The sequence below is a fragment of the Monopterus albus genome, unplaced genomic scaffold, assembly GCF_001952655.1.
Source record: "Monopterus albus unplaced genomic scaffold, M_albus_1.0 scaffold117.1, whole genome shotgun sequence".
NCBI classification, from domain to species: Eukaryota; Metazoa; Chordata; class Actinopteri; order Synbranchiformes; family Synbranchidae; genus Monopterus; species Monopterus albus.
The window spans coordinates 1,337,374-1,351,320 of record NW_018127997.1 but is presented as its reverse complement, the minus strand read 5'-3'; the positions used below and the strand labels follow the sequence as shown (position 1 = coordinate 1,351,320).

Below are 13,947 nucleotides of genomic sequence, written 5' to 3'. Positions count from 1 at the left end.
CCGCCCCCCCCCCCCCCCAGTTGCCCATGATGGTGGCACGTATGCACGCAGCGGCCTGGGGCCCTTGCAGGTATGCAGGTAGGCAGATTATGATTTCGAAAGCTGTAAGCTAACATTAGCATAAAATTCAAAGGTTGTGAATGGGTATGTAATACTTTAAGTTACTATTAATGTTGTTTATGATCATTGGTATATTGAATACAGGCTTAATACCAGCTGTCAATTATGTAAAGGTGTTCAGTACAGAAATATCATTCATTGTTATTCTATGTTTCAGCTCCTCGTCTCAAACTAAACCCAGACAGTTAACACTACTTTAGCGAACAAGTGACTGAATCCAGCCTCTGAGCAATCTACTGTACTAGAGTGAAGAGCACAAGTAGCTCCAATAATCACCAGTGATCAGGGAAGACAAAGTTTGACAGCAGCTGTGTTACTGTTATCATCTGGTACAAACAGGTAAACAATGCCTCTACTGCCACCTTTGCAACAGACAACACCACCACCTGTGCCATACATATCAAACAAGGTGAAAGTGTATATCTCAGAAGGTTCAGAAAATATAAAAATCCATCTTAATTGTTCTGTTTAGCTTGAGTACATGATGATATCAATCAAACTCTACTCATAGTCTCAAGTAGTAACTAATTCCTCTTTTTTGTATCCACTATGTCATTTCCCCTTTGTGTGTGTGTGTGTGTGTGTGTGTGTGTGTGTGGGTACCTGGTCATTCATAACGACCATGTTTCGACTGAAGAGGTCATGGTGTGTAATGATGCCAGTGAACCACTGGGTGGCCGAATCTTGTCTGTACACACGCACACGGTAGCCATTCAATGAATAAGGACCTGGAAGTAACAGTAAACAGTTCCATCACAGTGTTATGGCTCCCACTGCTTAAGTATAAGACTTTACTGCACGTTCCTTAGTGTATACTGCAAGACACATTAGTTACAGTAGTGAGATGACTGATGGCTTGATGAAAATACAATCATCCAGAAAAACTCAAGTAAAAAATACTGTTATACTATACATTGTAACAATGATACACTCAACAGAGTTATACTTGCTAATAAAGAGGGAATAATAAAAAGCTTACCTTGCATGAAAATTTCCTGCACCTTCTGGTCTTTGAGCCAGCCCTTCACTTCCTCATGGAGCTGTGGGTTGTCTCTTAACACTGGGTTCTGACTGTCCACCTCATCCTGAAAGGCACACACAGGATACCAAAGGATCAGCATCATACACTCTACAACACAGACTTGTTCAAATTAGTCCACACTGCAACAACTAAATGGTGTCCCACCGCTGCACTCATGCTATTTCTACTTTTTCAAGTGGCAAACAAAAATTGTACATTGTTGAAATCATTGAGACACACTCCAGTTCCTCTGAGTCTCAGCAGATGTATGTATTCTGACCTTTTCGGTTCTCTTTTAGCCCTAACCATAAACACTGGCTTTCTGTGCATGAAAGCTGTGATTTCTTTCTCCTGGCTATTAATTTCATTTAATTTCAACAAAACGAAGTTTTTACTAAGAGCAAGGCTCTCTTGTGTGAGAATGATCTGTTCACACACTGCTACACAGTACAACCACAGTCTGATCCGATGACTACTGGCTCCGCTGGAGCAGTTGGGGATTCAGGATCTTGCTCTAGAACAACCTCAGTGGTGCTAAATGAGCTAAATCATACACTTTCCTTTTCCCCGCCCAGATTAATATTGTAAAAGCAAGGATCAGCCCAGTGGTCTTCTGGCCTACTGCCCTAAGGCAAACTGTAATTCTTGTATAGTAACAGTCCAAATATTTACCTAAACAACAGAAACATTTATAACTGACGTCACATATCAGGTAAAACTTTATTATAAGGTATTAAAACTAGGTATTTTCAGACCAAGAGAAAAACTGACTTAGACATTAAGCAAAATAGAGAAAGCAGGTACAGATCTAGCTACGCTGCTTGAATAACAGTAACAGGGAAAAGCTGCAACAGATTTTTTCCATTTGTGAAATGCATATTTTGTGACCGATCTGTAATATCAAATGTGATCTCTTTTCTGACTAATTCCTATAAATACATTAGAGAAATGCAAAACAGAAACAGAAGTGCAGTGATATAAATACACACAGCACAGCTGGAGGTCACTTTGGAGAAAATTAAAAAGCCATATCCATGCACACCCAATGCCATACTGTACACATGCTGACCAACAGCTTACAAGAAAAAGGCTCAGCTTTGTTGTATGCATTAGGTCACACAGTGTGAAAGAGTAAAAAAGAACGAGTGAATGTTTAATGCCTCTGCTTGTCAAATACACAAAGCACTGATACACAAAACAGATAGAAGACAGAATGAGGAAGAGACCACAGTCACCCACACTTACAGCACACGCTCAGCTCTCTTGGTGTGCATTTATATTTGTGTGTGCGCACAGTTCAAAGGGTTATTTTATGGAGTGTTCAAGGTGTTGCATCACAGATGAATCATCAGAATTTATTTCTGAGCCAAACAACACCACTGTCTGCAATGATGTTTGTCCATTTTGAAATGTTTTAAAGGTCAGAGTTGTATGAACAAGTGTGTGACATTTCAGGCCAGTTTCTAAACTACTATTTCTATCCAAAGTACTGGAGAAGATTGTCTTTATGCAACTACAATCTTTTCTTGAGGCAAATGGTATATTTGAAAATTTTCAGTCTGGATTCAAGTCTCACCATAGCACAGAATCAGCAATGTTATAAGTTTTTAATGATCTTCTACTGGTTGTTGATGAGGGCAACGCCTCTCTGATAGTTAGATCTTTCAGTGGTTTTCACACCCTTTGTTATCTCATCTTGAACAGTACACTAGAATCCAAGGTACTGCCCTTAAACCATTTGAATCATCTTGTCTAATAGGAGTTCTTCTGTGCATATTGAGTATGACTCATCTTCTGTGGGTTAGCACTAAAGTTCTTTCACATCAATCCATGTCTTCATTTGTTCTAGACTCAACTATTATAACACTGTGTATGTTGGGCTCTCTCAAGCGCCCCTGTCCCTTCTTTAGTTGGTCCAGAATGCAGCTGCTTGTCTTTTGATGAATACCCATAAATGTGAGTATATAACCCCTGTTTTGGCCTCACCCTATTGGATTCTTGTTCATTACGGGATTATTTTCAAGCAGCTATTATTTTTCAAAGCACGTCATGGTTTGGAACCCTTGTACAGTACATCTCAAAGCTCCTGCACATTCACACACCAGGAAGATCTCTAAGATCGGCCAGTCAGCTTCTTCTGGATGTACCTAGGTCCAGACTTAAGCATGGTGGGGATCGGGCTTTTGCGGTGGTGACTCCAAGACTGTGAAACAGGCTCTCACCAGACATTAGGTCTGCCCCCAGTCTGGCTGTTTTTAGGTCACTTTTTAAAAAGTATTTATTTGGGCAGGTGTTTAGTACTAGTTCAGACTATAGCATTTGCTTGCTCCTGTACCTTGTTATTGTGAGGTTTATGTGATGTTCTGTTTTGTTTGTAATTACACTTGACTGTAATATCATGTTTTATAGTATCATATTATTCAATCTGGTCTATCACAACACCAAACGCAACAACACAACATCAGACACCATAGTACTTTTATATTACCTTCAGATGCAAAGCTATTTTAGATATTTAATAGTATTTGAGGACAAACTAAACTCCACATTCCACTCTACATGATGTCCAATATCCAAAGGAAAAAAAACTGGCCATCTGCTGTACTGTACATATTACAAACTATATGTACAATATCATGAAAAGTGCCTTCTTACTTTGTATCAGGCAAACAAAACAGAACTTATCAAAAAGGTTACCCATTTGCCACCTACACAACCAGTGACTGCTAGTATTTCACAATCTACTCATTATGTAAATCTATTAAAAGTATAAAAACAAAACCTTTGCATGCTGCCACTGTATCTAGTAAGGTAAATGCAAGCGAGCAGACAGTATCATCACACACAGAACCAGACTTTACAACAGCTTTTTCCCTGTATTTGTCATCAGTAAGACTGAAGGCAAATACAAAAATGTGAGAATATATGTACAATAACCCCTTCGTAGACATGTGCTATAATAATACAGAAATGTTCCACAAGGTATTTTTGTACGAGCATCTCATCAACAGTGTTCTCTTGTGGGGCCTGAATAATAGCAGGACATTCTCCACCAAGCAATGGAAACAGGCCTGAATATAAACTGTGTTTTAGTATGTTATAACCCCTCACTACTTCACCAAGCATAATGACATATCCAACTCCACCATGTGAATCACTAAATGCGATGTTTGAAATTCACTGGGAAAATACTATTACCCTATTTTTGTGTATTGTGGTTTTTAATACTTTGTTGCCTTTTACTTTAAGACAGTGTTCTTTCTGGCTTTTGACTCCTTACCTGACTCCAAAGCAGAGCTGCACAAGAATCCCTATATGCCTAGACTGTCTGTTTATGCATAAATGGCAAATAAAAATCTTGGCTTGACTATATGGTGCACTGCACCATAACCATTCAGGTATTGGATGCCCCAGGAGTATTAATTCATTTGACAGACTACTACTTATTAGAGCTGTTGCAATCTGATACTAAGTATCGTGCCAATCCGAGCATATTTTGCAGGATCAGTACCGGCCAGAATAAAGCTGTTCTAATTCGGATCCTTATTTAGAACTACGGTCCTGTAGTTTAGTGAACTCAGCTGCATTTTTGAGGCGCATGTGTCACGCAACTGGTAAGCTGCTACATGATCCATTTCAGTCCTGTGTTTCAACATGGGTTGGATATAGACTACAGTATATATACATTCAAGTGTAGCCAGTCATTTCCTCATTGTCTATTACCTGTTGAAATTAGGTACCATAGTTTTCCCTTCTCCAAAGTGTTTCCGTAGCTGCCTCTGTGTATCTTTCACCAACTGCTTCCTATGAACAAGTGAACACGAGCCCAGTACACACACAATCGCAAGGCTCCCACAATGTGCACACAAGATTTTACGCTCTGCACATTGGGGTTAGGTATTAGGCTATGAGTAATGTAGTATTATTATGTGGTCAAACAAAGATATCTAAACTGGACTGGTCACTCAAAGTATGTGTTCACATATGGATACGAAGCAGTAGTTAGTATCTGCCTTATAATGAATCTATAGCTCTGAGTTTGTGTTATCATATCCCAATTATTCTTTTATTTATATCAACAATTTAAGCCAATAAGCTTAATATTTTGGAAGCAGGACCTGATTCAGGTATTTCTATCAAAGAGCTCCTGAAAAATACCATGTCCCTGGTTAATTTCAATGTGTCAGATATTAATGAACATTTACTGTAGGTAAATGTAAGCATTGGAGTAGAATCCGTACTGGAGCCAAAAAACTGGATCAGGACGTCCATACTTCTTATATCGGAAAGAAAAGAATTCTTTAATAGTTGTACTGTCTGGCTAATATTGTAATAGTTAACAGCAGCTGCAGGTCCATCATAACTATCTTCTCTAATTGGAGACACTGTGAGGATATGAAGTGGATACTAAAAGTCATTTTAGCCCCTCATTTGCAGCAGTTTATACTGATTGAAGATTTGTAACACCATGTAGGCTACTTTGTTGTACATTATACGTATTTAGTTTACTTGAATTACTACAATTTTCAGCTGCTTATACAATAACCACTAATACATGACTCATTTGCTGAAGGTTTTAGTGATAGCTTCCAATGAGGTTTTAATGAACTCTTATTGTGAAATATATTAATACAGTAATCCTTTCTCAGTGTGAAAGCTGCAGTAAAATGACTTTCCAACATCGTCTTATGCTGAGGGTATAAAGAAGACCTGAAAAATGATCTAATGACTTGAGAGAGAGAGAGACAGATACAGAGACAGAGGGACCTTGTATTTTAATGCTTTGACAACATTGTTAGTTGAAACTGTCATGCTAGTAAAGGGAAAGTTCCGGTACTTTGTATTTGAAGCACTACAGGATATAAAGCCACAAGGTTCCACTGAGGCGAGGCTGTCAGATAAGGAGCATAAAGGAGTGCGTGCACGCGTGCATTAAGGAGGCAGAAGCTGCAGCTGCCCCAACTGCACTCCTCTTAAACTACTCACTGAAGTGCTCTCATCATATATGCACATATATTAGTGCTTTGCAGATGCAACTAAAAACAATGCCAAATCTCTGTCAGAGAAAAATGTAAAAGTTACACATTTTAAAATTAAATGAAATTAACATGTTCTTCTAACAGAGATGCTCTCAACTAATGGCACCCTAGTCAAGCTAGTTTTGACACAGGATATGACCCATAAGTAAACAAGTATATTTATAGTACTGAACTAGTGAAAAATCATAGTGTCACCAAACTTTTTCAATGTTTTCACCAGAAGCACTTGGTTTTGGAAAGAAAAGCTACTCAGCCTGCACAGCACACTGACAGATTGGAAACTGCTGCTGGTAACAGCACAATACTTTGGAAAACACACTGCTCTGTTTTACTGAGCTCTCTCTGTGTGTATTTGGTCAAACTCTTGAGTCAGCACTAACAATTTAATTCTCCACCTCCTGTTCCACAGCCTCAACATTCACCATAACTTTCTAGCAACACACACACGCGAACAGCAGGCTAGGTTGGTCCACTAAACAGTGACTTCATTGTACCGTTTATGCCAAACAGATTGTAGCCCCCTCCCCTCCTCCCTCCAGTCTTCCTGTCCAACTGGAAAAACAGAGAAGGGAGTAGCCACGGTTTCATTACTGTGTGTGTGTGTGTGTGTGTGTGTGTGTGTGTGTGTGTGTGTGTGTGAGAGAGAGGGAGAGAGTCTGTTTTTACTGCTCTGCGAGGTTCAAAGGTCTCCAGAATAATAGCCAGCTCTGTATGGACATGGGTGATTTAAGAATGAAGGAATCTGTGTGTGTGTGTGTACTTGTATGGCCAACAGTGTCAGGACCAGTTTGAATTTTTTACCATCTGAGTGATGATATTTTGGCCAGTCCTCTTTTAATAACACACCTTCAAAGGCTGTTTGAGGGTTAAGCCTTGATTTTAGGATTAAAGGTAAAATGAGTTAGGGTACGACAAAATGAAGCAGGCTGAGAAAATTCTTAGTTGTCTGTTATTTTTCAGTAATACACACCTAAAGCCCTTTTCAGACACAGGATACATAACATTGTTGGCTTTCTGTCATTCAGACTTTGACATTATTGTTCCTTATGACTTCATTCAAACATTCCCATGAGCGTGACACAGAGAGCCACAGTATGGTATCGGTCATAACCAAAAGAGCACTGTAATCTAAGCATGCCTCCACTTTTGTGACAGCATGCGGTTCAGATTTGTGCTGTGTTGAGAGTGATATGTAAATGTTACTACATCCAATCTAGTAAGACTGCCATCACAACTTTTACAGAAAACTGAACAGCATGCTCATCCAGACATGAAGTCGACACGTTCAGTTGCTGTCAGATTAATGGAAAGGAGTGCCTGTCTAAACGGGCCTTAGCAAAATCATTTCCACTGTGATCACTACTCTCTATCACAGTTTACACTACGCAAGCTTTTTGCACTACAGATAACAACAACAGAGCAGAGGTCACATGTGAGCTGCTGACTCCTTCTTGCATCAGATACTGAAAAAAATGTTAGCTGTTCTTAGCCTTTGTTTAAGATTGGGCCTGGCCTCGCATGTTTTGTGAGGTAGAAACATGTCACCCAGTGCAGTGGTGTGACTCACTTGTGGTTTTTAGACAACAATGGAGGTTTATGGCACAGAATAAGATATATCAGGTTCTGAGTATATAAACTTAACTGTTGGTTTTAGTGGACTTGTGGAAAATAACAAAAACAGAGAAAATCACCAGCTTCATTCCTCAACTCAGATGGCTCAGTTCTGCTGTCACTCTCTTCAGCAGAGGAGCAATGAAATATGTTGCTTTAACATGCTGTATTGTTAAATCTATGGTCCTGAATGTTATGTAGCGATCTTGTTTCTTTTGAGAATGGTTAGCAAGTCTAAGCTCTGTCCAAGCAGCCTTACATAATAGACCTGCACAATGTGAGAGTTAAATCTGCAAAGTGCAATAACCATTAATTACTGCAATGACAAAATGACGACATAAATAAAGTGTATTTTAGCTATACAGTTCCTATATCTTTTTGCTTTAGCTGCTAACATAGATCCCAGACACTAAACAGCCTATGCCCACCGAGTAAGGAAATAAAATTAATTATTTCAAAGCTGTTTTTATTGAAAATGCAAGAAACAGACCATAAAACACTGGTATTTTGTCGAAGTGTTTCCCACACCCAGGTGTTTCTTCCCAGTTAAACACAGTTTCATTGGTCAGGGCTAGGACAAGGTTAGATTCACATTAAGTTAATAAGGGGAAACACAGCTTGTTGAGGGATTACACTTAAACACAACACGGACAAAAATTGCTTCTAAGCCGTTGTCTGGGGCCGGGAGGAGCAGAGTGGGCGAATGCTCCACTGTGCAGTGATCACCTATGTAGTTAGCTAACTGCTACCCTGCTGTGCCATTGCAATGAGCCACAGTAACTTCTCCATCCTGTTTCGTGATTATTATCCAGTGTCTTTTGTGGCATCACTGGACCTTTGAGAGTGGTCAACTTAACGTTACATTAAGTAATCAACTGTAACATTAACGTCGAGAGGTGCCGTGCGTTGAATGTCTGTTGCTAGGTTAACCCACAGGACCACAGACATCTGTTATATATTGTCTATGCCCAGGGGAGTATGTGCCTCAATAGCAGGAAAATCTTTCACTTCTGTTGAAAAATCGCTCCTCTTGATTACATAAGGATCATGCCCCAGATATCATTGTGATTTTTTGCTTATACCTTTTCTACTAACATCATTTAAACTAGCACAATACAGATTTTACTCCATCTCTTCTTTCTGTTTTTCACCTCCCGCCCTCCATCTGAATTTCACATGGCGTAATTGTCACACGTTTACAAGCCACCTATGCTTGGCCCATGGATGCAGGGCTCCATCTGATAGGTCGAACGTTAGCGTGCTGAGCGTGAATGTGTGGCATGTGTAAATAAAATGATTTTTCTTATTCACTGCACTTCAAACGGTCTTTTGCAATGTCTTTATTGTGCATGGTCATATCACAGTGACAATGAAAATATGATTTATTGGTCAGCCCCATTACATATTTACTTTATCAGGTAAATATTGCTTCAGACACTCTTCACCCCTCCTGTCATGTCCTGTTTTCTAGTGATGATGTAAACTACCAAGGCCTGGCTGCATCAAACTGCACAAAATACAGCCTCCAGTGTGAAGCTAGTGTTAGCTGACTACCAAGTACATTTGGAAATCCAACAGAAGGCTGTGGTTACTGCTAATGTAACACAAAGCACCAACATTGCACAGTACTCAGATTAGTCCGAAACTGAACTCAATACAAAGGTAAAATCAGGACCTCAGTAAGTTACCAAAACAAACAGATCAGCTTTAAATGCCAACACATCTGAATCAAATCTGAGTCCTTTAGCTGCTTTTAGTCTTATCCATCTCAAAAAACCCAGACTGATGTTAACACTGGTTTTCACCCTTTATTTGTCCCACTCTGTGCAAAAGAACGCGACTATTTCAGTTTGGCAGCCACTGGTTCAGACTATTAGGGCTCCTCTTTGGCTGGCTGTATGAAATGACTTTTTATAACCTTCACTAGGCAGCAAGCAGGGCTAATTTACAGTCCATATTTTAGAAAAGGTGGAACAACAACAGAAGGGCTGTAGGCAGCAGAGTGTCATGTAGGGGGAGAGCATAGTTGAGAGACATCATGTCCTGTCCCATTTTCAATTGATTTATTAGACAACGTGTAAAATCTTAGTTAATGCAAGTTTAAGGTTAGGCTAAGCCTTCTATGGTAAATAGGACAGAACATTTGGGACCATGTAGAAAGTATTGTGACCAGTGTAGCAGACTAGACCAGGACACACACATCTTCATCATCACTGCATGAAGTGTCCAGGGAAGTGTCCAATAATAATAATAATAATAATAATAGTAATAATAAATTAATGACACTGGTATAAATGTGCTCTGCCTACAACCATTATGGTTAAATTATTCTAATTACAGCACTAGGTAGGTTACATCTGTGATCTCTGGCTTATTGTATTAAGACATATTATGCAGCAAATCTTTGCATAATTCAAGAAATTATATGTTGAAAAACACAAAAAGTTAATATCTGTACTGTAGACTGCATCTACTTTACGGCCATTAAATCTACACTGAAACAAAAGGAAAATAGCAAAACCTCTGGACGGCGTTACAGGTCACTGTGCACCAAGACAACCAGGCACAGGGACAGTTTGTTCCCCCAGGCTGTAACTCTGATGAACACTTCACCAATGACCATATGATTGGACAATAAACCTTAATGTAATACCTGTATATATACACTGTACAGATTATACAGACTCCTACAGGTCTCTAGTTCTCCATTTTAAGTACTCTATTTTTATCCCTATTTATCTCATTTCAAAGAACATTCCTTTGTTGTCTGCATTGTTACTGTCTGTTCATACTGCTTATTCTGCATTGTTTGCTCTTTCTGTTGCTTGTTAATACTGCTTACTTTGTTATATTACACAGGCTTATGCTGGTTTACTGTTTGCACATTGAGAGCCGGTGTACCAGAGCCAAATTCCTCGTGTGTCAACACACCTGGCTAATAAAGTTGATTCCGATTCTCTTCTCCCTTCTCTTTAAGGTCACCAAGCCGCAACATTGTGCACCACAAAAATGTCCCACACCTGATTAGCAGTGAACCTGACACAGCCCAGTTACTCTACTGAGTTTCAGCAGGTTCAACTTACATCCTGCTCTCATTTATGTCATATACTGTCAAAACATTACACTGATGACACACTAACAAGTAAACACATCAAAGAGAGAGCCTTCTCCTTAAAATAGGCAATGGGGCTGGTTGTGTTAGCTGAACACACTGTGTGCTGCTGTTGTTGGGTAGAAAAACAGGAGAGATGAGCAGCCTGTCAGTGCAGAAAGCAACAGTTCAATGGTCATTTTAACCTGCAAAGTAAAGAGAGCTGTGGACAGACAAGATCAAATATCAGTAGCATGGAAGTACTTTGCCTAAAGTACTCTGAGGATGAAATAGGTCCTGGGCAAGTCAAAGTCCAACATGAAACTGACGCGTTAATGGCATATATTACCAATAACTCTAGAGCTAACACAGAGGAAAAAACCCAAACTGAAGCTTTCCATTCCAATAAAGGATGTTGTTGTTCCTAATTAGCATAGGTTACGCCCTGCCAATGCCCAGAAAAAAGCATGAGACTGCATAGCCGTGTGCAGACAGGACTGAAAACAGGAGTTGAGAAAGCCAGCAATGCTACAGTGACAATCTAAAGATGGTGGAGCAACAAACTGCAAAAACTTATGAAGTGGAGAACAGCGAATGAGCTGCCATATTTAGTAGTGGCAGTAGAGGATATAAAATAAAACAAAAAAAGATGCATGGGATGCTTTTACCCATTGAGTAAACACCATACAAGGAGAAGAGAGCACAACTGATGAATTAAAAAGTTGGTTTGATCTAAAATCTCAGGCAACAAAAACACAGAAGAGACATGCTGACCAGCGGAGAACGACAGGCTGCCTTAGAGATATCTGAGCTGGACCAGAGCACTGGGCCAGACATGGCTCTCTCAGGTGTGCCATCAGCTGAGTGTACCTTCCTGCGTGCACCCAGGGCGACAGGATGCAAGTTGAACCTGCTGAAACTCAGTAGATTAACTGGGCTGTGTCAGGTTCACTGCTAATCAGATGTGGGACATTTTTGTGATGCACAATGTTGCAGTTTGGTGACTTTAAAGAGAAGGGAGAAGAGGTTTTGCTATTTTCCTGCTATTTTCCTTATGTTTCAGTATAAATGTAATGGCTTTAAAGTAGATGCAGTCTACAGTACAGATATTAACTTTTTGTGCGTTTTTCAACATATCATTTCTTGAATTATGCAAAGATTTGCTGCATAATACGTGTCCTGAGTCTGACCTCAGATGCAGTGCTGGACAACCAAATCTTACACACTGGTCAAAATATCCAAGAGACACTTAAAGAAATCAACAGAAATTACAAATAAAGACGTGCATTTAAACATGTTGGGTTTTTAAGTAATGTGTTTCTAATTCTAAGTTGCAAAATAATCACAACTTAAATTTTAAAACATTTGGAAAATAACAGGAATAATATTAAACAAAATACTAATAAGCAATGATATCAAAACTGTTATTGTAACTTAAGTCTTATAACTGCAGAACTGAAGAAAACTAAATAACTGGTTATTTCACACAAAAACATCAGTGCTCAAATGTGCACAAGTGTGCTCCTGAGTGTGTGTAGATTCTGTTCTTACCTAAGAACAAACCCCAAATAAGAAAACATTGGTGAATGTCAGTATCTCATGAAAATGGATGGGCATTTCACACTGTGGGACTTGTATGGATTTTTGTCCATTTTTTGTAATTTACTGTACCGGTACCTATTAATGCATTCCATTTTCTATTGGCAGGTCATACAGCTCCTGGGATTCCTCTTCTATCCTGATAAATACTGATATTTGCTGCTATGAAGAAATGATCATGACTAATTTCCCATACTGGGACTGGATGTTGCCACTGATCTCCCTATTAAAGTTTGATTAACAAAGTCCAGAACTGAGGATTGTGATTTCATTTGAATCATGATGATTCATTTACATGAGATAAATACCTGGTTTGTTCTTCGTAGTTTTGGGAACTTAAACTCGTTATATATTCATCAAATGAGCAGCACTGTTTTTTCCTTTTGATTGTTCAACACTTCACGTACGAGATTTAAAATGGCATGTGCCAGTTCTAAGCTCTACAGATCGTATCTTTTTAAAACCTTTAAATGCCATGAGAGAAATCTTAAAACCAGTCTGACAAGAAAGAATAAAAATATTGACCTTAAGCAGCCAGTATATCTCAATGGGAGTTGCACAGGCTGCCTGCTATTGACTTCTTTCCTGCCAGTTGCTCAGTGACCACATTTAGCATGAGCCAATCATTTTCTCATAGGTTTTAGTGGTAGCAGACCCTGACAGAGTCAGTGCACTGGCCACAGTGGACAGCCAGAAAACTACTGCACAGGTTCAAAGCATGAATCACTAGGGCATGGTCACAGTGAATCTGATTTCTGACTGGCTGCAAACAGGAAAAAATAGAAATAGTTTTTCTCTCTTGGTATTTTGCACTTGTCTTAAGCACAAACTGATGACGGATGGTCAGAGTGTGGAACACAGTATTCCTGTCTGGTTTACACTGAGTAGAACACAATGTTCCAGCCAGCACAACACAACAAGCTGTGCTCAGCTGTGGTACAGTGACACACATACACACACTCACACTCTAATTAAGCACAGAGCTGCATAACTGAAATATACATCCTCATGAAAAACTGCTTGTCATAAAGCGGCAGCATCTAGTGTGTGTTTGTGTATCAGTCAGTATTAATGTGTTTGGATATGTGGGTGTAGTTTGTGAGTCAGCCTTGATAAGTCAGGAGTCAGTCTTAGGACATACTCAGGCTGCATGTGTTGGCATTATACTGACATCCATATGGAGCACAGTGCCCAATCCTGGCTGCTCTCTAGGCCCAATGCCACTCTATAGCTGCAGCATTCAGCCAAGAACTTATTGTGAATGACTCATTCTTCATTAGCAAATGAGATCCAGTCACAATGTGCACAACTGCCAGCAGGAGACATTCATATTTCTTTTGTACTGTATCAGAAGCCTTTCATCCACATCAAGATGGCAGGTAGTTCTGAGTTTTATCCACTTCATAGTGTTAACCACTCGGCAACTAAAACTAGTTCCACGACAGTGCACAGCCAAAAAGCTCCTT

At 39.5% G+C, this 13,947-nt stretch overlaps 1 protein-coding gene across 4 annotated transcripts in view; it reads right to left on the bottom strand.

The window, feature by feature from the left end:
- The window catches only part of jmjd1cb (jumonji domain containing 1Cb), a 146,352-nt gene that overhangs the window by 36,642 nt on the left and 95,763 nt on the right, over positions 1-13,947 (bottom strand). For all 4 annotated transcript variants that reach the window (XM_020611764.1, XM_020611765.1, XM_020611766.1 and 1 more), the window contains 2 exons: positions 1,100-1,205; positions 724-848 (listed from right to left, as the gene is read on the bottom strand). In XM_020611764.1, coding sequence (XP_020467420.1) covers positions 724-848; positions 1,100-1,205 — 231 coding nt within the window. The remainder of the gene's footprint in view (positions 1-723; positions 849-1,099; positions 1,206-13,947) is intronic.